The sequence below is a fragment of the Eschrichtius robustus genome, chromosome 11, assembly GCF_028021215.1.
Source record: "Eschrichtius robustus isolate mEscRob2 chromosome 11, mEscRob2.pri, whole genome shotgun sequence".
NCBI classification, from domain to species: domain Eukaryota; kingdom Metazoa; phylum Chordata; class Mammalia; order Artiodactyla; family Eschrichtiidae; genus Eschrichtius; species Eschrichtius robustus.
In genome coordinates, this window is record NC_090834.1 from 108,055,912 (window position 1) to 108,079,889 (window position 23,978).

General features: G+C 57.9%; 2 protein-coding genes across 7 annotated transcripts in view; both read left to right on the top strand.

The window, feature by feature from the left end:
* PACS1 (phosphofurin acidic cluster sorting protein 1) overlaps positions 1-1,793 on the top strand; it is a 153,842-nt gene extending 152,049 nt beyond the window's left edge. Inside the window, exons 23-24 of the mRNA XM_068554993.1 lie at positions 95-214; positions 335-1,793. Of these exons, the coding sequence (XP_068411094.1) occupies positions 95-214; positions 335-450 (236 nt within the window). The 3' untranslated portion in view covers positions 451-1,793. The remainder of the gene's footprint in view (positions 1-94; positions 215-334) is intronic.
* Positions 1,794-13,710: 11,917 nt separating this feature from the next.
* On the top strand, positions 13,711-23,421 carry KLC2 (kinesin light chain 2). 6 transcript variants are annotated; one of them, XM_068554091.1, is made up of 16 exons: positions 13,711-13,803; positions 14,636-14,910; positions 17,267-17,497; positions 17,639-17,708; positions 18,366-18,588; positions 19,255-19,342; positions 19,435-19,536; positions 19,634-19,807; positions 19,914-20,013; positions 20,665-20,714; positions 20,822-20,889; positions 21,332-21,440; positions 21,543-21,701; positions 21,778-21,902; positions 22,112-22,169; positions 22,473-23,421. In XM_068554091.1, the coding sequence occupies exons 2-16, from the start codon at positions 14,683-14,685 to the stop codon at positions 22,554-22,556; spliced, it is 1,869 nt and encodes a 622-aa protein (XP_068410192.1). In that variant the 5' UTR covers positions 13,711-13,803; positions 14,636-14,682; the 3' UTR covers positions 22,557-23,421. The 6 variants fall into 6 exon arrangements, with proteins under 6 accessions (XP_068410192.1, XP_068410195.1, XP_068410191.1 ...); XM_068554094.1 differs by having other exon boundaries at positions 14,672-14,910; XM_068554090.1 differs by lacking the exon at positions 13,711-13,803 and adding an exon at positions 13,834-13,951.
* Positions 23,422-23,978: the final 557 nt, after the last annotated feature.

Below are 23,978 nucleotides of genomic sequence, written 5' to 3' on the forward strand. Positions count from 1 at the left end.
CCTCCTTTCCCTTAGGGGGAGAGTGCAGTGGACGGGGGAGAGTGGTGGCCGCTTTTCAGGGGCTGTGACAAGGCGGTTCCTGCTTGCTTTCCAGTTCCCACCATCTTCCTGAGCAAGAAGCCTCGAGAAAAGGAGGTGGATTCTAAGAGCCAGGTCATCGAAGGCATCAGCCGTCTCATCTGCTCTGCCAAGCAGCAGCAGACCATGCTGAGAGGTGCGGGCGGGGCATGGGTGGGGGGGGAGGGGGGCAGGGGGGCCGTGGCCCTCCCCAGCGACCCTGGGAAGATGGCCTTAGCAGCCCCGGTCACCCCCTCGCCTCCCCTGTCACCCCCAGTGTCTATCGACGGAGTCGAGTGGAGTGACATCAAGTTCTTCCAGCTGGCAGCCCAGTGGCCCACCCACGTCAAGCACTTTCCAGTGGGACTGTTCAGTGGCAGCAAGGCCACCTGAGGGCACCGTCTCCTGGCTACTCTCCCTCCTGGCACTGCCACCAGCCTCACCGCCTGCAGGCAGGGGGAGGCCAGCAGGCCCAGGCCCAGCGTCCCCTTTCCTGGCCCCGGGGCCTGCAACTCCCTGGCCCGGTCCTGAAGGACACTGCCGCCAGGGACACTGCTCCTCACCACCCCCCCTCCCCCCGCCTTCTGGGTCCCATCCCTGGGCAGCCCCCGCCCTCCCTCTCTCCTTTTCCTCCTCTCCCTCTGTTCCAGTCCCAAGGCACGTTGACTTTGCGTTTTGGCGGCCATCCCTGGTCCCTGGAACTGAGTCCTCCGGGCCTTCCTTCGCCTGACTTCCGACCTCTTTCTCCACGTGGCGCCAGTTCCCTTCCCGGAAACAGGAAACCCAGGGTCCTGGCCCACAGCAGGGGGTCCAGCCTCCCCCATCTCCCCCAGGATCTCGTTTTCTAAAGCTCAGCTGCCAGATGCCACTCAGCCGGCCCCCCTCTAGTGGGGCCCAGAGCCAAGGCCACTTCCCACTGCTGTGGGGTGACGGGGCACCACCCCTCCTGCCCACTCACCCCAGGACAGCATTCCTGCGGCCACGCGTGGGTTTCTGGGGTGGAGAGGGCTCCGTGGTCTCGCCCGTGCAAGGGTTCACCGTGTCCAGGTCCCCTGTAGGTGCCGCGCATGTCCCTGAGCGGTTCTTTGGTTGTCCGCACAGCCAGTCTCTTGGTGGTTCCGTGTGACTCACCTGGTCGCTGGTCCCTGTCCTTGGGTCTCCCCCTGTTGATGGCTCTCCTCTCCAGCCTCCTCCCCCACGCCCCCAGCACACCTCCGCCTCTGCCTGCAACTCTGGACCCGGAGAGATGGGAGGCAGCCCCGTCCAACGTGTCGTCTGTGGCCCCGGTCCCTTCGGCTCCCTGCTCCCCGTGTCCATCCGTCTCCTTTCCCCGGTCTGTCCTCCCCTCCTCACCTGGACCCCTGGCCTGGGCAGGCCCCGTCCTCCTAGCCAAGCCTCCCTCTCTCCACGGCCTCGGGGGGCCTGAGCCCCTCCTCAGCCCGCACCATCGGTCTTGGCCTTCTGGGGAGACGCGGAGCGCGTGGGTGGAGCTCCAGCTGCAGCCCTCCCAGCCCGCCAGCGCCTCCGGAGCTTTGCCGTGGCCCTCTCACCCTTTCTAGAAGTTTTTGCACAGAACTTCATTTTGAAAAGCGTTTTTCTCATTCTCCATACCTCCCCCAAACTCCTCCAGCCCTTCCCCCGGCTCAGCCCTGCTGTCCAGAGCGTTCCTGGGGCTGTGCTGCTCACTCAGCCGGAGAGAGGGGCGGGGTGGGAGGGACTAAGAGGATGTTGGATTTTTCATTCAATAAACTGGTGATTTCTTACCAACGAGCAAGCCTTAGGCTTCTGCGCCTCTCATTGTGACACAAGATCTGTCCAGCCTCGTCCCCACTTCATGCCGCGGCCACTTCACTCAAAATCAACGGGGCGGGGGGGAGGGGGCTTCCCTGGTGGCGCAGTGGTTGAGAGTCTGCCTGCCAATGCAGGGGACACGGGTTCGAGCCCTGGTCTGGGAAGATCCCACATGCCGCGGAGCAACTGGGCCCGTGAGCCACAACTACTGAGCCTGCGCGTCTGGAGCCTGTGCTCCGCAACAAGAGAGGCCTCGACAGTGAGAGGCCCGCGCACCGCGATGAAGAGTGGCCCCTGCTTGCCACAACTAGAGAAAGCCCTTGCGCAGAAACGAAGACCCAACACGGCCAGAAATAAATAAATAAATTAAAAAAAAAAAAAAAAGGAGTGTCCAAAAAAAAATCAACTGGGGGGACTTCCCTGGAGGTCCAGTGGTTAGGACTCCGCACTCCCATGCGGGGGCCCCAGGTTCGATCCCTGGTCAGGGAACTAGGATCCCGCAAGCCGCGCGGTGCAGCCAAAAAGGAAAAAAAATCAACTGGGAACTGGCTGGAAAGAAGCAGATTCCTATTTGCTTGATGATAGAAACAGAGGCGTGAAGGTGTGTTGCCCAGTATGAGGCAAGCCGAGGTCAGGAACAGAAGTCACACCATTCCCACTCCGAAACCCCATTTTTTTCTGGCACCTGCCGTCCCCAGATCCCACCTCCCAAGGCAATGATACATCGTCGGCAGCTTCCACTCTTCCGACTGGAGATGAGAACTCGGCTTCCCTCCCGCTACTAGGCTGATGTCCTGCCACAGTTTCTGAAAGTTGATGAAGTCTGAGGCCCAGGTGGAGGGGGTGAGCTGGGGTCCATCATCAGGTTCGCTTTCCTGCCCACCCTTAACCTTAGAGGTGACGGTCAGAGCTCCTGCTCCCTGGAAGCCTGGCTCGTCACGCACTCCCGGGACAGAGGCCTGCACGCCAGGCCTCCTCCGGCGAATACGTGCCCAGAAGTGGGAGCTTGCATCCCCCCCGCCGCCTGCAGGACACAGCCCCGGAGGAGCGGACGGCCAGGTGGGGCAGGCTGTCCCTGGCTCCCCAGGTCCTGCGGCCAGGTCACCTAACAGAGGGAGGCTCTGGGACCCAGCAGCGCGGCCACCCAGGCTCTCTGGGCCTGGAAGATGGAACCAGTGCCCGTCTCCCAAGGGTCAGAGTCCAGTCAGGTACCGGACGTTGTCCCAGAAACGCAGTCTGCGCGTTAGTTCCCGGATGAGGGGTACAAGCCAGCCAGTGAGAGGAAACGCCAGGAGAGGGTGAGGCTGAGGTGGGCTAGAGGGGGTACAGAGCCAAGGCGCCCACGGAGGCTCCGGCAGGGCAGGGGCCTGGGGACCTGGGCGCTGGTGGGGGGCCCGAGCGGGACGGGCGTGGGACAGATGGACTCAGGTCCCAGCTCAGAACCGAGAGGGGAAGCAGACGATGGAGAGAGGAGCGTGAGGAGGCGGCGTGAACTCCCTGCCGACCTGACTGCAGCCCCGGCCTCCTGCCCGCCGAGACCAGCACCCTCCCCTGCTCCTGCCCCGCCCCAGGGTCCCTCCCACCTTCTCCAGGGCTTCCTCCTGCTGCCGCCCCCTCTCCTGCATCATCGGTTCCCCCACCCCACCAGATGGTTCGCGTCCACGTGCAGACACGCAGTGATAGCTCCCCGGTTCTAAATCCCCTCTGGCTGTCACACCACGTCTCTGCTCCCCTTTCAGCGAAAGTCTTCAAAAGGGGGTGTTGCAATGTAAATAGAAGTGAGAGTTTTCTTTCTTCTGAGAGCAGGGAAAACAAAGGGAACAGCGAACAGGCTAGAGAAGAAACGAAACCTGGCCTGAAAGAGTTAATCACTCCTTGGTTTACTTTAATTGTCACTAATTGGTAGTTAACTAGATTTGTACTTTATAAAGCTAACCTCACTCCCTGACACTACGTAATTTACATTCGGCACCTATCACCCCTAACTCTTACGTGAGTTACATCGCATGCCTCTCACTCCCTAACCTTATTACCACCCCGGCACTCACATTCTGTAGGCCCCTCGTAACAAATCACCCCCTATAGTTTCTGCATTTCAGAAACAGGATCACCGGCCGATAAACCAGAGGCAAACGGACGCAGTTACCAGACTGCCAGACCCCAATTACCACGCGGCCTGATGCCATCTATGACTGCTTTGAAATAATGCAAAGGAGAAGAAAAATGCAAGACCTTCACTACTTTGATCCTTATCTTATACCCCAGACTGCAAGCCCCACATATAAAATCTTCCCTGATTCCCAAGGAGGGAGGGCACAATTCTTGAGGCACTAGCCTGCTGTGTCTTCCCTTCTGCCTGGCAGAAAATAAAGCCATCTTTCTCTTCCTCCAAAATCCCTGTCTCCGTACTTCTGTTCGGCCTCGGTGCACAGCGAAGCCGATATTTCGGCAACAGGGGCCGTTCGGGTTCCCTGTCTCCCATCCTCCCACTCCTCGGGCTTGTTGCTCACTGCCCCATCAGGACTTAGGAGTTCCTTTGCCAAGGTCACTGATGACCTGGGCTGCCAGGCCCAAGGCTCAGTTTTCTTGTCTGACTGACTAGGAGCATCTGATGCACACGCTCACTCCTTGCTCTGCCTGTGGACAGCGCTCTGCTCTCCCCGCCCCCGCCCCCCACCCCTCCCCGCCTCCTTCTCCGGCTGCTCTTTCTGGGCCTCCCTTGTATCCTCCTCATCTTCCCGACCTCTGGCCTCCCCTCTCCCCTCACCCAGCCCCAGGGTGGGAGATACTCCCTGTGTGCAGACTTCCCGACTCTGTAGTTGCTGAGGCCCGAATCTTTAAAATCGTCCTCGACCCCTCTCTCTCACACCCAGCATCCAATCCCCCAGCAAATCCTATAGGCCTTCCCTTCAAGACAGACCCAGAACCCTGCAGCTCCTGGCCGCTTTCACTGCTGTTCTCCTCTCTTTTCTGGATGTCATAATAGCCTCCTAATTACCTCTGCTTCCACCTCCTCTTCCTGTAGCCTATTCTCCACACAATGGCCAGAGAAATCCTTTTAAAATGTTAATCAGATCTTGTTAAATTACTGATCCAAACTGTCCAATGGCTTCCCACCCCACTAGGAATATAATCCAAAGACCTCCTCACAACCTCCAGGGCCTACCTGATCTGACCTGCCTGGGGCTGCTTATCTGACCTCCTCTCACTCTCCCCCTCACCCACTGGCCTCCTCCGCATTCCTCAGACACACGGGGCACATGCTGCCTCAGGGCCTTTGCACGAGCCATCCCCCCCTGCCCATCCTGCTCCTGCCCCTGGATCCATATAACTGGCTCCCTCGCTCTGGTTTCGGCTTAAATGCCACCTCAGAGAGGCCTTCCCTGTTCATCCTCTCTAGAATAGCACCTCCCTTTTCTCTCACCCTTTTGTTTTTCTTATTAGCACTTCTCACTCCTTGGCATTTAATTATTTGTCTCTCCCCACCAGAATGTAAGCTCCAAGAAAGTAGGAACTTTATTTTTTGTTCTGCTCTATCCTTGGCACCCAGGATACCGCCTGGCTCATCATAGGTGAACAATACATATTTGCTGACAGAATGAATGAAAAGCCTCTGTGCTGCTGGAATGGATGGGACTCCTCATCCACACTTGCTACTCAGACCCTTCAAGGCCGCAGCCCCAAAGGACACCTGAGTTTTCTCGTAGGCGTGGAGTAGCAACATAGACTCTTACTCTGAGCAAAGAGGAGGTAGAGGGTTGTTCAGGAATGGTTTCCAGGATTCCAAAGGCGAGGCAGCTCTGGTGGAAGATGCGCCCCGAGACGGCTCGCCAGGGGCCAGGCCAGAGCAGAGCCGCCCACGGGGCCGCCAGAACAGAAATGTTCTCTAAAGGCAAAGGGGTGGCATTTTGGTGCAGAAGGTAGAGGAGTCGCTATCTGATCTGCACGCCAACTCCGGACTGGTTTTATTTTTTTAATAAATTTATCTATTTATCTATCTATCTATTTATTTATTTATTTATGTTTGGCTGCATTGGGTCTTCGTTGCTGCGCGCGGGCTTTCTCTAGTTGTGGCGAGCGGGGGCTACTCTTCGTTGCGGTGCGCAGGCTTCTCATTGCAGTGGCTTCTCTTGTTGCAGAGCACAGGCTCTAGAGCGCACTGGCTTCAGTAATTGCAGCATGCGGGCTCAGTAGTTGTGGCTCACGGGCTCTAGAGCGTGGGCTTCAGTAGTTGTGGTGCACGAGCTTAGTTGCTCTGTGGCATGTGGGATCTTCCCAGACCAGGGCTCGAACCCGTGTCCCCTGCATTGGCAGGTGGATACTTAACCACTGCACCGCCAGGGAAGCCCCAGGTTTTACTTTTTATTTATATAAACTCTTGGAGAACTCCCTGGCGGTCCAGTGGTTAGGACGCCACGCTTTCACTGCTGAGGGCCTGGGTTCAATCCCTGGTCGGGGAACTAGGATCCCACAAGCCGCATGGCGTGGCCCATATAAATAGATACATAAATAAACTTTTTATTTTAGAATAGTTTTAGACTTACAGAAAAGTTGCAAAGATAGAACCAAGAGTTGCTAGGAACCCCTCACCCAGTTTCCTCTATTGTTTATGTGTTCCATTGGCATGTAACATTTATCATAACTAATGATGATGATTAACTAAAGTCCACATTTGACTCAGATTCCTTAGTTTTGCCCTAATGTCTTTTCTCCATTCCAGAATCCCATCCAGGATACCCCACTACGTCTAGTACTTGGGGCTATGACATTCTCTCAGACTTTCCCTATTTGGGGTGACCTTGACAATTTGGAGGAGTCATGGTCAGGCATTTTGTAGGATGCCCCTCGACTGGGATTTGTCAGCATGTCATACCAAGGGTACATGCCATCGGCGCGATATCCCCGATGATGTTAACCTTGATCATTTGACTAGTCAGGTGTCACCCTCTTTCCAAACTGTGCTCTTCAGAAGGAAGTTACCAAGCACAGCCCACACTTAGGGAGTGAGGAGTCTTCTCCTTCATTACCTGGAATTCTGTACCGCAGATTTCAGATCAATGTGTTCAGCTACTGTACTTTCATCACCCACTGCTGTGTCCAAGGACTGAGGGCAGAAATCGCCCTGTCACGGTCACTACGGACATTTTCTTTTAGCCAGGCTGCTGCTGAGTGCTTCCCGTGGTTTATTTCACTGAATTCTTAGAGCAGCCCTAGGAAATCGATTCAGCTGTTACCTCCTTTTTACCAAGGAGGATGCCAAAGGTCAGAGAGCCTCGCCTCCCAATTCTCAACTCTCATTTCTAACCATTTACTTGACTTGAATACACCCAGCCATCTCGAACCTCATATGGCCAAAACGGAACTCTCCATGTCCCTCGCTCCTCCCCAGTCTTAGTAAGTAGCACCAGCACCCATCCTATTACTCAAGCCAGAAACCAATGAGCCAGCCTCTGTCGTCTTGGCAACTCCTGTCCATTCTGCCTCCCAAGCGCCTCACTCCCTTGCTAGAGGCCTTCAGTGAGTGGCTTCCAAATGCCTTTGAATACAGCTGCCCAGCCCCACGGGTCCTTCAGCCTGCACGGTCTCCCCGCCCCACCTCTCTAACTTCACTTAGAGTAGCTCCGCCCCCCGCACCCCCAGTGCTCAGCACCCTCGGGCCACACCTGAACTTTCAGTAATCAGATCCCTCCTCCTCTCTCCACCTTATACGCTCTCCCTGGCCCGCAGAGCGTCCCCTTTTCCTTTAGGGTGTAGCCTGCAGATCACCTCCTCAGAGAGGTCTTCCCAGCTGCTCTGCCCCAAGACCACCGTTAGTCTCTACCTCGGCCCTTTCTTCAGTCGGGACGTCCACTGTCACCCGCAATAAACGTCTGTACCATGTTAGAAGGAGAGCTCCAGGAAGGGCAGGGACTCAGGCTGCCTCATTGCTGTGTCCCCAGCCCCCATCACTCTGGCACAAGGCAAACGCTCAAAGGCCAGATAAAGGAATGAGCAAGGGGGAAAGTCACTTGTCTGACACACTCAGAGTGGCCAAGAAGGAGCCAGATTTCTAACCCAGGTCATCGGACTCCAGACCATCTCTCAAGGCCCTGCTCAGATCCCAACTTGCCAACCCTCCATCCGTCCTACATGTATTAAGTTCCTACCGTGGGCCAGTTCCTGTCCTAGGTATGATGACACACGGATGAATCTAGGGCTGGGTCTTTACCTATACCTATAAGGAAACTCTGAGCCTCACAGGGGAGACAGACAAATAGACAATTGCCACAGAGCATGAAAGTTTGCTTGGGAGCACAAAGGAGGGGCAGTTAAGCCAGCCTGGGAAGGGGTGTCCAAGAAGATGTCTCAAAGGAAATGACGACCGACATGACAGGTGTTCTGGTGCAGGAAATAGCAAAACTAGAGATAAGACAGAGTCTGGCCTATTCTGAGACTCACACGTGCTTTAGTGGGGCTGAAAGCAATGGTGAGTGATGGGGCAGAAGAGAAAGGAAGTGGCCAGAGCACTGAGGAGCCTTGTAGATATTATTGTTACTACGCTGAGCCAGAGCAAAGACTATGTAATTTATCGTGAGATCAGTGGGAGCCAGTAAAGGGTTTTAGGCAGAAAAATGAGATGACAGAATTTATTTATTTTTATTTATTTAGGTTGCGCCGGGTCTTAGTTGCAGCAGGCAACCTCCTTTAGTTGTGGCTCAAGGGCTCCTTAGTTGCGGCTCGCCGGCTCCTTAGTTGTGGCACGTGAACTCTTAGTTGCGGCATGCTTGTGGGATCTAGTTCCCTGGCCAGGGATCGAACCCGGGCCCCCTGCGTTGGGAGCACGGAGTCTTAACCACTGCGCCATCAGGGAAGTCCCTGAGATGACAGAATTTAGAAAGATCACCTTGCTACAACATGTTGGAGGAAATAAGAATGAAAACCAGAGGAGTTCGAAGGGTGTGGCAGCAATTTAGAAAAGATGTGATGAAGACATAGACTAAGGTAAGGGTAGAAGAGGAGGTGGAGGAAAATGGAGACTTGAGTCCTATTTAAGAGGCAGAATCGAGGTGTAGGTGGCTGGTTAGAAAACTGGGTCGAAGGAGAGAGAGTCGAGGATGGGGACTGGCCATCTGCTGGGTGAACGGGCCGATGGTGGAACAGCCCTGGAGGAGATTTAGGTGGGAGATGGTGGGTTTAGGGCAAGGTAGACGTGTGCTATTCAGAGGTGGAGTTGAACATGTAGGTCTGGATGGAGTGCAGGGGAGTTCTCCGGGCTGGATGGAGATTTGAGCACCCTTAGCATGTGGAAGAGCCGATCTTAGGGAGACGGTGAGATGGCTCCTGGCCGGGCTGAGCTCCCTCTGTCCTGACCACGCAGGGCACCTACTGCCAGCACCAAACATCTCAGCACTCGTTATCTTCAGACTCGCCTGTTTGCTGCCTCGTTTGTTCCTCACTTTCAGTCTGAACGTGTTTTCCCTCCAACGACACCCCAAGCAGAGACTGCCCTATATTTCATGTATTTTCTCCCCACTCTCCATTCACTAGCACAGGGTCTGTCAAATAGTAAATTTGATGATACTAATGATAATAACTACTAGTAATAGTGTCTGTAATGTAGAGGGCATAATGTTAAGGTCTTAACTCTGCTACTTTATTCCGTTCTCTTGAGGACCCAACAAGGTAGGTATCAGGAACCTCATTTTACAGATGAGGAAACAGATGAAGTTGCAGCGCATGCCTAAAGCTCCCCAGCCAGCAAACGGAGAAGCGCAGCTCTGGACGCAGCTGAGTCTGCCCCCAAAGCCTGTGTGCCCTCCCGCTAAGCAGGACACGGACCCTTCCAGTCTGGCTGGGAGGCCACAAGGAAGAGAGGGTGCAGATTTGCCCCGTGGCTGCCAGGACAGGAACCAAAAGCCTCTCAGGGGACCTCTGAGCAGACTTGGTTCTTAGCTCAGTGGCAGAAAAACTGGCAACCAGAGGTGTTCAAGGTGAAACCAGCTCCGCAGGAAGTGGTGAGCTGCCCGTCGTGGTCACGGAGGAGGGGCTGCGTGAGACATGGTCTTTAAGGAACCTCCAATCTTGAGCGCTTATGGGTGCTGATTTTTCTCTTTTTCTTGGCTGTGCCACACAGCATGCAGGATCTTAGTTCCCCGACCAGGGGTCAAACCCGTGGCCCCTGCAGTGGAAGCATGGAGTCTTAACCACTGGACCGCCAGGGACGTCCCAACCTTCTGATGTGTCAAGGGGGATGATATGCTTGGGAAAAACGCCCACCCCCACCACCACTTCAAAGAAAAAGCATGAAGCTAGCCAAAGGGAAAAGATTGACTTAAGAAAGCAGATTTCAGTGCTTCCAAGGATCCAAGGGGAAGGGGTGGGAGCAGTGGGAGTGATTTTCAGGGAGAAAACAATGTTGAAAGTAGCGAGAACAACTTCCGCAGACATGGGACAGGCGGAGGCAAGCTGATGAGCTCCGTGGAAAATGGCGTGAGAATCACCATTGGGCACGGACCCCTTCCTTTCTTCTCCATTAACTGAGCACCCATCAGCAGCCTGGCACCAGACCAGCAGCTGCGGAGGTGGCGGGGGGTGGGGGGTGGGGGTCGGGTCGTGGGGAACAGAGCAGGGTGAAGTAACAGTCCCTTCCCTTGGGAGAGCACAGTGTAATCCTCAGAGACAAGATAAAAAGCCGAGTGGCTAAAAAGATTGAACACATGCAAGGTTACGAACTGAAAGCAAGATAAGAGCCTGAGAACCCAGCAGGGAAGGCCCAGCCTTCCCTCTGCGTGGCACACAGGGAGGAGTAGGGCCAGATGCCGAAAGAGAACCACAGAGAAACCACGGAAGCCTAAGGCTAGCAGAAAGGCTGGAACAGGAACCCAGCAAAAGCCATAAAGGGAGATTGAAAAATGTTCTCTCCGTTTACCTGGAAAAAGGTGATAAATGGAATGTGTTCCTTTGTTAGATGGAGAGAAAGCACAAGGTTAGAAAGCCCGGGCTTTGTGTTTGCGCCCGAGTATGTGTGGTGTGCATGCATGTACGTGGGCCTGTAAACCCATGCACGTGGAGGTGTGAGTGTGGCGCATGGGCGTTCAGTGCCCCTGGGTGAACCTGCCCAAGGCTGTGTGTTGAGGGTGCGTGCGTCTGTGCTTCGTGTGGCTTTGAACAAGCAACATGACCTCGGTCCTCTTGACCTCTACTCTATGGGGTCAGTCCCCCTTACACACTGGGGCAAAATGATGTGGACTCTGGATTGGAGAAGGACACAGTGGTCACCTCGTGCAGCTGCCTTCCCCTCTTTGGGCCTCACTTTCCGTACTTGTAAAACAAGGACATTGAAGCATTGGCTTTCAACCCAGGGGGCACATCATGGGCACCGCTGAAGTTTCAAAATAATAAGAGATGCCCAGGACCCACTCTGGCACTACTGAATCCCAATCTCTAGGAGAGCCTTCTAACAAAGTTCCTTCCCAAGAGGTTCTGAAACCTAGCCTTGTTAAGAACAGCAAAGGTGCCCTGGGCTCCAGATTCCACTTCCTCCCCATGAGCTTGCCAGCGAGCTGGGCGTGCACTCATGGTATGATGGAGTCTGTTTGCACAAAGGCAGGCTTATCACACCGCAGCCAGTGCAACTCTGGGAGATAGGGCTGCCCTGTAGGCTGAAGACCTCGAATGCAAAAGACTCCAACCTGCAGGGTCCTGGATGAAAACTGACCCGATGAAACCGACAAAGATAAACACAAGCTCTGGACTGAGGCAAACAAGGTAATCCGCAGACACAAGAAACTGGTAACAGCAGGTGCTTCGGGGAAAGGCAGCTGCATGACTGAGGGCAGTGGTCAGTGAGAAAGAGCTACATTTCACTGGAACTTGTAGATGCCTTTTGAATGTTGCATCATGTGAATGTATATCAACTGTCTTTAAAAATCACTGGGAGGGACTTCTCTGGCCGTCCAGTGGTTAAGACTCCGAGCTTCCAATGCAGGGGGTGCAGTTTGATCCCTGGTGGGGGAACTAAGAGCCCACGTGCTGTGTGGTGCAGCCAAAAAAAAAAAAAAAAAAAAACATCCCTGGGAAAATATCACTGGCAGAAGCACAGAATCGGGCAGAAGAACCTGGCTGGATATAAGTGGGATGCACGCAATCTAGGGTTTTAGCTGACAAGCTTACCCTGAGCAGACACCGTACCGTGGCTGTCAAAGTCAACCTGACTTTCAGCTTCACGGTGGACGGGTGGTGTGCTCCTTAGGGGGGGACTATCCCTCTGTGATCTGTGCAGTTCACTCCCTGTCTGGATCCCTGCGCCCTGGACTGAGCACCACATTCGGAGTAGTGTCCGGACTGACAAGCTAAGCCACACCCAGAAAAGAGAAATCGGGAGGGGGAAGGGTCAGAAACTGCACAGGAGTGGGTGAAGGGACCCAGACTGTCAGCCCAGGCAGGGGGAACACTGTGTGGGTCACCATCACTGTCTCCAAATATCTGCATTGGCAAAAGGGAGCAGACTGTCCTTCCTGAGGCCAGAGCTTCAGTTTGGTGTGCGCAGGCACTGTGGGCAGGTCCTCTGGGGGCTAAGGAAAAGCTTGCTAACTTTTAGAGCCATCTCACAGCAGAATGTAGTGGGCTCCCTGTCACAGGACATACTTGAGCTGGCGGGGTGCCGGACCATCTCTCTGTCAGAGATCATGCCGAGGGGATTCTCACATCCACCAGGACACTGAACCGGGTACAGTCTGAGTCTGAACACACCCTGACTCATGAGGAACGCCCCAGGCCCCTGGATACCATTGCCAGGCCTTGCTTGGCAGGTTTTGTCTCTCAGGGTGGTTATCCTGCTGTTACCCACTGGGATGTCGACCTAGAAGCAGTGCAGGTAGAGCTAGGGTAGCCAGCAACCCAGGGCTGCAGAGCACCAGACCCAAACCTGGGCCAACAGGTGCGCCCTTCTGCCTTTTAAAAAAACCAGCATTTACTGAGTGCTGCTATGTGGTAGCCAAGAGCTACTCTGAGAGCGGCCAAGAGCTACTCTGAGAGCGAACAAGACAGGCAGATCTTGGCCTGCATTCTAGGGAGGAGACAGAAACTGACAAGGAAAATGTTAGAAGGAGTAAATGCTACAGAGAGAATTAAATGTGTGCTTGAAATGGGCTGGAGGGCTGCTCTACATAGGGGGTGGGGAATCAGGGAAGGGCTCTGGGAGGAGATGACGTCATCATCACCTTGTCCTGATCATCCGGCCCACAGAATCTGTAGTGGTGCTCACCCACAGGGTCACGAGTCTGTTTCGGCCGATGCCCAACTGCCCCTTGCCATCCTTTTCTCCCTCACAGCCAGAAGCCTCCGTCCCTTCCTCCCAAGAAGCAGCCCTAAGATGCCGAGAATCCCCTACTGGGATAAGGACAGCTCCGAAGGATCTGGGTGGGGCATAACCACTCTCTAGAGACAAATGAGCCTGGGGTCAGATCCGCGAGATTGGGATAATAGCAGTGCCCGCTTTATCCGGTCTTTGCAAGCATTTAATGTTTCATCGCACTTAAGGCATCCAAGCGCCCCGCACACAGTAAGCGCTCAGAAAGTGGCAACTACCTCAGTAAATGTCTATAAATGTCAACTGTCTCGTTCTGGACTCTGAGGAGGCCGGGCCTTCTCCCTGGGCCCCAGTTTCTTCCGCCGCCCTCTCTGGCAGCGGTACAGGGCAAGTTCAGGTGCACATCCTCCCCAGGCTGTCCACACCGCTGCGGCCTCGGGGCGGGTTACGGAGGAGGAATCCGAGGCCGCAGGAGAGTGGGAGGTGGCCGCTGTGAACCTAAGCTTCGGGCAAACCCACGCCCGGCGCCTCAATGACCACGCCCCATCCCCGAAGGCCACGCCCCCGGATCCCTTCCCCTTGCCTGGAGTGGGCCCAGCCGGCGTGCTCCTTTAAGGCAGCCAGCGGGCCGAGAAGAGTGTTTAGCCCCCTCCGACGCCGCCAAGGTACGGGCTTCACCTTTAAGGCGGCGCAGGGACTGCTGGGAAGGCCGGCGGGATGGAGGCGGTGGGACCTGCTCACGGCTGCTGGTCCGGGTGAAGCGGGGCGGGAGCCGGAGCCGGAGCGGGAGGCGGGCCCGAGCGGGAGACGCAGGTCCACGCGGGCCGATCGGGCCGGGAGAGGGGGGGGCTCTGGGTCGGCCTAGGGGAGGGGTCGTCTTGGGCGCGGCCTGTGAGAGGGCCAGGCCAGCCCGCGGGGAGGGGGCGCAGTCCTGGGTGGCCGGGGGCGGGAGCTCGGCCTTTTCAGGGGAGGGGTCCGCAGGATGTCGTGCTGGCCTATGGGGCGCGGCCTGGGGGGAGGGGGGGACGAAGAACCCGAGATCTCAGCTCCTTAGGGGGAGGGTCTCCCCAGGGTCAAGCTGCCCAGGAGGAGGGGCTCTGTGGCTCGGCCTGCCTGTTGGGAAGGGGGCTGCCCGAGGGGGGCTGGGGCCGGATCGCCCAGAGGGGACGGTGTCTCCGCACGGGAGTGAACCCCCCAAGATCCCCGTAGGTCCATCCTCTGGCGCGCCCTGCTCTGGCTTAGGGAGTCTCCAGGGAAGCCCCGAGATTGGGTCGCCTAAGCCGGCCTGAGCCAGTGGTCTGGGCCGAATCCGGGTCCAGCCTCGCCGGTCGCACCGCATTGCGTCTCCCGGGCCAAGACGAGCCGGGCGCGCCCCCTGTAGGCTGAGCGCGGGCACGGTGCGGGTTGCTGCCTGGGGGACGGGGCACCCCGGGGACCCAGGCGTCCGGGGACCCTAGGTGTTTACCTAATCCGGGGCGGACGGCGGCGTGGCCCCAGGCCCGGCACCCCCTGCCCGCCCTCTCGCCTTCACAGGCGGCACGGCCATGGCCACGATGGTGCTTCCTCGGGAGGAGAAGCTGAGCCAGGATGAGATCGTGCTGGGCACCAAGGCCGTTATCCAAGGGCTAGAGACCCTGCGCGGGGAGCATCGTGCCCTTCTCGCTCCCCTCGTCGCTCATGAAGCTGGTGAGGCAGAGCCCGGCTCACAGGAGCGCTGTGTCCTCCTGCGCCGCTCCCTGGAGGCCATCGAGCTGGGGCTGGGGGAGGCCCAGGTAGGCTGGCCTGGGGTGCTAAGGAGGGAGGTCATGGGAGGGGTGGAGCCTTCCAGAGGAATCCTGGCAATGTAGTAACAGAATCAGAAGGGAAGGAAGAAATCTGTCCCCTGGAGCCTCATGGTAGGATCCCAGTAAATATCTGTTGAAGAAATGGATGGGCTCTGGAGACCCCGGCCGTGCCTGGCCCCAGGAGAGCCTGATCATCTGGCTTCTCTGCTAGGTAGCAGAGACTGCATGGCCTAAAAAAACTGAGGAAATCCTTAAGGATCCCCCCATTCATTCTTCTATTCATTTATTAACAGGTAAGTTATCAAGTGCCTACTATGTGCCTGGCAATGTGTTAGGTGCCAGGGCTACAGGTCCAACAAGACAGACGAGATCCCTGCCCTAGTCCAATAGGAAGAGAGTCAGAAATACACATATATTTATTCAATATTATAAGTTCTCCAAAGAAAATAACAAGATCTTGTGATAGCCTTAGCTATTGGTCAAGCAAGACTTCTGAGGAAATGACATTTAAATCAAGACCTGAGAGAAGGAATGAACCAGCCTCCAGAGAAAGGAGGAAAGTGAGAGGTTGCATGTACAAAGGTCCTGAAGAGGAAAAGATCTTGTTGTGGAGGGAGAACTGAGAGATCTGTCTAACTGGAGCTTCGTGAGGAAAGAGAGGGACAGAAAAGGCCTGCGGAGAAGGTGGGGACCAGATCATGCTGTGCCTTATTAGTTTGGGTTTTATTCTCAGGAAATCAGGAAGCCTTTGGAGGGTTTAAGCAGTAAAGCGACACAGTCTGGCTTAGGTTTTAAAAACTCTCTCTGGCTGAGGGGTGGAGAATGAACGATTGTGGGTCAGGGTGGAAGGAGGTAGTAGGTGTTAGGAAGCCACTGCTAGAATTCCAACGAGAAATGGTGGGTTGGGCCATGAGGGTAGTAAGAAGGGGGTCAGTCCTAGACGTTCTGGAAGTAGGTCCAGTAGGGCCTGGGGATGGACTAAAGGAGACAGAGAGGGGCAGGGAAAGTCCCAGGTTTGTGGTTTGAGGAAATTAAGAGGAGGAGAGAGCCTGGATGGGTCAGGAGTTCTGTTTGGGCCCTCTTAAGTTGGGGCTGCCAGGATGACATGCAGACGGAGCTATCCAGGAGGTGCTGGGGTGTACAAGGAGTTAGACTCTCGGGCAGAGAGTCTTGGCCCACTCAGATCTTGGCTGAGACACTGCCTGGCTCTGTGAATCCTGGGCAGGTGGTATCACCTTGGTTTCCTTGTTTTTAAAATAGGGATCATGCCATCTGCCATAAATACTTCCAGGCTGTTTAGGATATTTTTTAAAAATAGCTAGTGGTTGTGAAAACACCTGTCACTTAGGCGTTTGCTAGTCAACTAGAAAGCACGGGGTCCCAGACTGCCTGGCTCTCTGGGAGGGCAATGTGTTGGGCATTCACTCCTCGGCCGGCTGACTGCCAGGTACAGAGATGAACACACCAGGGCCCCCTCCCAGTGTATACAGGCACAGATGGACAACAGGATGGCATGGAGGTGGGGGAGGTGCCGTGCTTTCCGGGGGCTGAGGGCATAAGAGGCTTCACTGCAGAAATGACCCTGACCATGAAGGACGGAGAAAGGGTAGAGTCTAGGCAAGGCCCCAAGGCGGGAGGAGCCTGGAAGCTGAGGAAAGGAGTCGTGGAGTTTGGGGAGAGGGATGGGGGCTGAGGCTGAGGCCTCTGGATCCCCTTACCTGCCCCTGTGGTTTTCCAGACACTGGGGGTTTAGGACACACACCCCCTTCCCTCCCTGGGAGCTGCAGGAGGACAGGGGCTGCCCTGGCCCCTTGGCAGAAGTCAGGATGGAGTCTTTCGGTAGCCCTTCAGTCGTCTATCAGGGTCTTTGGGAAAGCGCTAGCCCTGGGCCAGGGGCAGCGGTATGGTATAGTGGCTCTGGCTACAGGGCTTGAGTACAACTCCTAGGAGAGACAGGAAACGAGTGGACGGCTCGGGGAAAGGGCAGCACCCCAGCTAGCGCTCTTCATGATCCAAACAACCCAACAAGGTGGGAACTGGACCATCGATGTGGAGGACTAGCTGGAGGCCCAGGAAATGGGATGGGCTATTTCAGAGTCTAGCACAGCCAGCCTGGGAGCCCAGGGCTCCTGACCACAGAAGGAAGGACTTAGGAATCCCCAAGCCTACTGGTTTCAGGTCTCAGGCTATGTTGGTCTGTTTGGGGCCCTGGGGCAAAACTCCCTTGATGAGAGGAGAACTTCGGGGCCCTCAGCCCTGCAGCTCCTCCGGGCCTGGCTCTTCTCTGGGGCCCAGGCTGGGGGGTCAGCAGGGCTCTGACCTCCGTTCCGGCTGGCTGCCGCAGGTGATCCTGGCGCTGTCGAGCCACCTGGGGGCTGTAGAGTCGGAGAAGCAGAAGCTGCGGGCTCAGGTACGGCGCCTGGTGCAGGAGAACCAGTGGCTGCGGGAGGAGCTGGCAGGGACGCAGCAGAAGCTGCAGCGCAGCGAGCAGGCCGTGGCCCAGCTCGAGGAGGAGAAGCAGCACTTGCTGTTCATGAGCCAGATCCGCAAGCTGGACGAGGACACCTCCGCCAGCGTAAGCCCTACCACGGCCACTGGGCGGGGCGGGGGCACCTGGGAGCAGGGAGGGGCGGCGGGGGTCAGACGCTGCTCCGACCCAGCCCGCCGACCCCTGGGCCGCCTCCTTCCCTGACGCCCGTCCCGTCTTCCTCCCCAGGAGGAGAAGGGGGACGTCCCCAAAGACTCTCTGGATGACCTGTTCCCCAGTGAGGAGGAGCAGAGCCCAGGTGCGGAGGGGCAGCTGGCTCTGGGGGCGGGAAAGGAAGGCTGTGTGAATTCCTGGTCCTTGGGACCCAGAGGTCACAGAAAACAAGGTCTGAGTGGCTGCCGTGTTCTTTCCTGCCTCGTTTCTGATGATAACATCCGAGCATTAGAGCTTAAAAGGCAGGTTTTACATGTTGCTTCTCTCATCTCCCAAGTTCTGTGAGGAGCAGGCATCACAGTTCAGAGCTTGCGAGCAGGCCGGCCTGGGTGCGAGCCCTGCTCGGCCTCCATTTGCTCTGTGACCACTGGTGGAGTTTCTTTCCTCTCTGAGCCTCCTCTGAGGGTTAAAGGAGGACGCATGCACAGTGCTGAGCCCCGGGCCAGTACTGGCCTTGCTGATCGGGTGGCCTGTGTATCAGAGCCTCTCTTCTGCACGTGAGGAGGCTGAGGCTCAGGGGTTAGGCGACTTGCTCTGGGACACACAGCTTGAAGTACTGGAGCTGGGACTCTACCCACTCTTTTTGTGGGGTGACTAGACCCACTCTACAGATGGGGAAACTGAGAGCGAATGGTGACTTGCCCAGGGCCACGTGTGACGTCGGTCAAAGGTATGGCTGGCATGTGCCGGCCCAGCTCAGGGGGCACTTGGTACATCTGACCTCCCGCCCTTGGCTTTGCAGCCCCCGGCCCTGGAGGAGGAGATGTGGCTGCCCAGCACGGGGGCTATGAAATCCCAGCACGGCTCCGCACCCTGCACAATCTGGTGATCCAGTACGCCTCTCAGGGCCGCTATGAGGTGGCCGTGCCACTCTGCAAGCAGGCCCTCGAGGACCTGGAGAAGACGTCAGGCCACGACCACCCTGACGTGGCCACCATGCTGAACATCCTGGCGCTGGTCTATCGGTGAGGGCTCCTCCGGCCTCGGTCACCCATGGGAGCATTCTTCCTGAAGGCTCCAGCCCTGGTCAAATCCTCAGTGCCTGCAGTGGGCCAGGACTCGGGTTCCACCAAGCAGTTGGGTGACAGAGAAAGAAGGATCTTGTCCCTGGAGAGGGCCAAGCCCACAGGGTGCCTGAGCTACAGACATGAATATGCCTCAGTCTAGTGGTGGACAAAGGCTTGGACATATCCAGGGAGGGGACGGTACACGAGGACGCCGGGGGCACACCTCCTCCAGGCACCAAGGCTTGAGGAGGGCCTTTGGTGAAAGGCCTTTCTGGGCCTTTTGAGTTTGCCCAGAGCACAAGAGGGTCGGAGAAGGTCTCCTTCGCAGAAAGGACACCATGAGCAGAGGCCCTGGGGAACAGAGGACAAGGTGCACTGGGCATGGGGCAGTGAGAGTGGGATCTGGGGGAGTCTGGCTTGTACCCCAGCACTGCACGCCCTTCCTGCACAAAGCCCCCCAAGCCAGAGAGCAGGGGCTGACCACGTCTCCCCATGCTCTGGGTCACACCCCATCATGCTCACTCATTAGTAAGTATGGGACGAGTGACCACAGGGATCTTGGGCCACTAGGAGGAGGGCCTTGGGCTGGAGAATAACCCTCATCGTGCTCCCACCTGCCCCCAGGGACCAAAACAAGTACAAGGAGGCTGCCCACCTGCTCAATGATGCCCTGGCCATCCGCGAGAAGACACTGGGCAAGGACCACCCAGCTGTGAGTGAGGCTGGGTGGGAGGTGGGGGCTTCCCCTCCCCCCTGCAGCTCCCAGGTCCCGGGTCATGGAGCCTCCATTCTCCCACCCGCTAGGTGGCTGCGACACTGAACAACCTGGCGGTCCTGTATGGCAAGCGGGGCAAGTACAAGGAGGCTGAGCCCCTCTGCAAGCGGGCACTGGAGATCCGGGAGAAGGTGGGAGCAGGCAGGGCTGGGCAGGCCAGGTGGGCTGGGCAGACGGGGGACGTAGGCCGGCCCCGAGCCCAGCCACTGGCTCCCGCTCCTGTCCCAGGTTCTGGGCAAGCTTCATCCAGATGTGGCCAAGCAGCTGAGCAACCTGGCCCTGCTGTGCCAGAACCAGGGCAAAGCCGAGGAGGTGGAATACTACTACCGGCGGGCACTGGAGATCTACGCCATGTGCCTTGGGCCTGACGACCCCAACGTGGCCAAGACCAAGAACAACCTGGTGTCCTGGGCTGGAGGGGGGCTGGGGGAAGGGGGAGGGGGGAGGGAGGAGAGGAAAAGGCTCCACTCCTTGCATCCTGCTCACCCTCTGGGCCCTGCCCCTCCAGGCCTCCTGCTACCTGAAACAGGGCAAGTACCAGGATGCAGAGACCCTGTACAAGGAGATCCTCACCCGCGCTCACGAGAGGGAGTTCGGCTCTGTCAGCGGTGAGCATGGCTGCCGGGTGCCCCAGCTCACCCGGCACAGGCCCACCCAGCCGTCAGCATCTAAGACGAATACCTCAGCCGGACAGACCTCACGCCTAGGGTCTGGCTGGTCCGCAGCCACTTGTGTGCACACGTGAGCGCACACACCCAACTCACACAGCCCCCTGGGAGGTTGTACCCGTGCAATGCCCTCCCTTTGCATACCTGTGCCCTCGGCCCAGAGCCTCTTCCCCTTTCTCCACTGGGCAACTCACGCTCACCGTGAAGGCCCAGCCCAGATGTCTCCCACTCTGGGAAGCCACCTTCTGGTCCCTCACGGTCAGTCACTTCCTGCTCTGGGACCCCTCAGCCCGGCCCAACATTCAGGCCTAGCATCGTCTCGCGCCGTGGGCCTGAGGTTTGTAAGGGTGTGCTCCCCCCAACCCCCAGTCACGAGCCCCTCAAGCACAGGCCTGTGCCACAGGCATCTCTGTTCCAGAGGAGCGTCAGTCATGTTTTGGGTCTGTTTCTTGTCCATTCATTCATTCAACGAAGCCCAACCCTGGTCCTTCTTGAGTACCCCTGACTTCCCCCGAGACCCCAGTCATGTGTCCAGCCCAACCAGGAGAGGCCCACGTGAGAGGCTGGTGACAGCCCCGTCTCTCCCTCCAGGGGACAACAAGCCCATCTGGATGCACGCAGAGGAGCGGGAGGAGAGCAAGGTAGCTCTGTGGGGCAGAGCCCGGGCAGGCGCCTGTGGTGGGAGGATGAGGCCGGGGGTGTGTAGAGGGGAGGGCCTCCTCCCACCTTCCGCTTCTCTCTCCCCCAGGATAAGCGCCGGGACAGCACCCCCTATGGGGAATATGGCAGCTGGTACAAGGCCTGTAAAGTAGACAGGTGAGGACAGTGGGGCGGGACTGCTGGGCTGGCAGAGCGCCGGGAGGCGGCATCCTGGGTGGGGGGGCCGGGGCCAGTCTCCACCCTCCACACTGCTCAGCCCCGAATACACACCTCTTCTCCGTCAGCTTCAGCTCGTCTTTCAAGGCCCAGGTCACAGGCCACCTGTCACAAGAAGGCTTTCTGTCCCAGGACAGCCTGATTATCTCACTCCTGGGTTTCCCAGCTTTTAGTCCTGGTGGCAACGTCCCACCTAGGGCCCTCAGGTGATTCCCCAAAACAGGGGAATCCAGGCGGACCTGGCACAGGGCCTGACACACAGGAAAGGCTCGATTTTGGTCGGCTGGATGGTTCCTCAGGGCCAGCGTGGGCTGGGTGTCGGGATGGGCCCTGGCTCCTGGGGAGCAGGGAGTTGGAGACCGTCCCGCTCTCCCGTCCGCAGCCCCACGGTCAACACCACGCTGCGCAGCTTGGGCGCCCTGTACCGGCGCCAGGGCAAGCTAGAAGCCGCGCACACGCTGGAGGACTGCGCCAGCCGCAGCCGCAAGCAGGTAGGGCGACAGGCACCAGGGGTGTGGGCAGGGACCTGCGTGGCCCTGTGTGTGATCCAGGCAGGGCCCGTTGCTCCGCCTGATGCGCCCGCCCTCCCTCAGGGCCTGGACCCCGCAAGCCAGACCAAGGTGGTGGAGCTGCTGAAAGACGGCAGCGGTGGGCGCGGAGACCGCCGTGGCAGCCGAGACGTGCCCGCGGGTGCCGGGGCTCGGTCTGAGTCCGACCTCGAGGAGGGAGGGCCTGCGGCCGAGTGGAGCGGGGTGAGTCTAGGGGCTGGACTGGGCCAGGGGGCTGTGTAGCTGGCATGGCGCAGAGACGACCCCGTCCGCCCCACAGGACGGCAGCGGCTCGTTGCGGCGCAGCGGCTCCTTCGGGAAGCTCCGAGATGCCCTGAGGCGCAGCAGTGAGATGCTGGTGAAGAAGCTGCAGGGTGGTGGCCCCCAGGAGCCCCCGAACCCCAGGTGAGCCTCTCACCCCACAACCTACCAACCCCAGCTGCACTTCAGACCCAGGGTGAAGTCCCTGTCTCGCTCAAGCTCCACCCACCACCAATCTCCCTCCCCTTCCGCCTCCCTCCCCATCAGCCTCCCTCCCCTGCCCCAAGCTGACCCCTTACCCCGTCCTCCCCCAGTTCCACCGTGGGCAAATCCTGACCGCCCTTTCCCCTCAGGATGAAGCGGGCCAGTTCCCTCAACTTCCTCAACAAGAGTGTGGAAGAGCCAGTCCAGGTACGGGTGGGTAGTTGTCGGCACTGGGCAGCTGAGGCCCCGGCCCCAGGCCTGCGTGTCCTGTGTACTTGCCGAGCTTCTCAAGCATGTCTGTTCATCCAGCCACACTTCCTGTCTCCATCCCAGGCCTGGCTTTGGGCTGGACCCTGGGGAGACAAATGAGGGAAACTCAGCTTCTGCCTGTGAGCGGCCAGTGGCAGCACAGTAACTGTGGAGGTGGGTGGGAGTGTCAGGCCCCTCGGGGCCAGGGAAGCGAGAACTGGCGCCAGCACGAGGCTGAGCCACCCGCCCCTCTGCCCACAGCCTGGAGGCACAGGCCTCTCTGATAGCCGTACCCTCAGCTCCAGCTCCATGGACCTCTCCCGACGAAGCTCCCTTGTGGGCTAATCCTGAAGGGGCAGCCGGTCGCCAGAGCCTCCACCCGGCACCATCCCCACCCCAGCCCTGCGCATGGGCCTGCTGCTTGCCCCTCCTGTCTCTCCCAAGGACCCCTGTCTTTTCTGTTCAATCTCAGGGTAACCTCCTCCCTTGTCATCTCAGCCTGAGCCCTGGAGGCTGGGCCTGACCACTCCAGCTCTACCCCTTATTTATTCCTTCCAGCAGGGCCCCCTCTTCCCTAGGTTCAGGGCCAGCGGAGGGGCTGGCCGGGGTCTCCAAAGGTAGAGAGAGGCTCAGTGGCCCCCCCCTCCGCAGACCCCAAATCCAAGCACACTAAGCACCCGCCATCCCTTCAGCACCCTGCCCTCCCCCGGCCGTTGCTTCTGTATATAGAGAAATAAGTTATTGGCCGCACTCCTCCCCTCAGTCCTTGGTACTATCCGGCCTCCCCTCACCCCACCCTTCTCTAGTGGTACCGCCCAGGCCTTAATCACCCCCATTCCGCGCGGTGGTATCTCCCAGGCTCCACATCTCAGGGGCGGTGCCTCCCCAAAGGGTTCCCTGGGCATTCTCGCGTTCCTCCCGGCCTCTGAATGGTGCGCCCTGCCCCGTGTCCCAGGACGGAGAGCCCACCCCCTGTCCGTCCTCTCACCGCCGGGCTCTGCCCTGCCGCCCGGCCCGCCCAGGCTCGGCCTGACCCCGCCCCGGGCACCGCCCGTAGAGCCATCCTGCCACGCCTCCTCCCACGCCTGCAGCTTCTTGCTAGGGGCAGTGATGGACCCCTGTGGCAGGAGGGGCTGCCCCAGTTGGGAGGTGAGGCGGTCGCTCTCTATTTTCAAATGTTGCTGTAGAAATAAAGACGGTTTGACTCTGAGCTGGGCTTGTTTTGGGGCGGAGCCCGAGGGCTCCTAGCGTCTCTTCGTCTCTACATTGGGGGTGGGGTCAGGAGAGGCTGCGAGTGAGTGTGTGTGTGTGTGTGTGTGTGTGTGTGGCTCGCTCACATCTGGTCCCGCTCAGCTGCAACCCAGATAGGCTTCTCCTATCCCGGAGTTGTTCGGGAGCCCCACAGATTCAGGATTTTTTTCTAACAACCTTCATCTCTGAGATTCTGGAGACCACGGGCTTTGATCGAGCTTTGCCCCTTACCAAGCTGTTTGACCTTGAGCGAGTTACCGAGTCTCGATTTTTTCATCTATAAAATGTGGGTGACACCTTCTTCCTGGGGTTGCTGCTGGGAGTTAGGAGCGCCAGTACACGAAGAACCCTGGATAAATGAACTTTTACTAACGCTGCGGGGAGTGTAAAGATGAATGCCTCTGTCAGACAGACGTGAAACGTGTCAACGACAGCACTAAATTGAGGATCCAACGCCGGGACGCTGTCAGGCTCCCGAGCGCGGTCCTCCAGCCCAGGTACTTCTAGGGAGTGAAC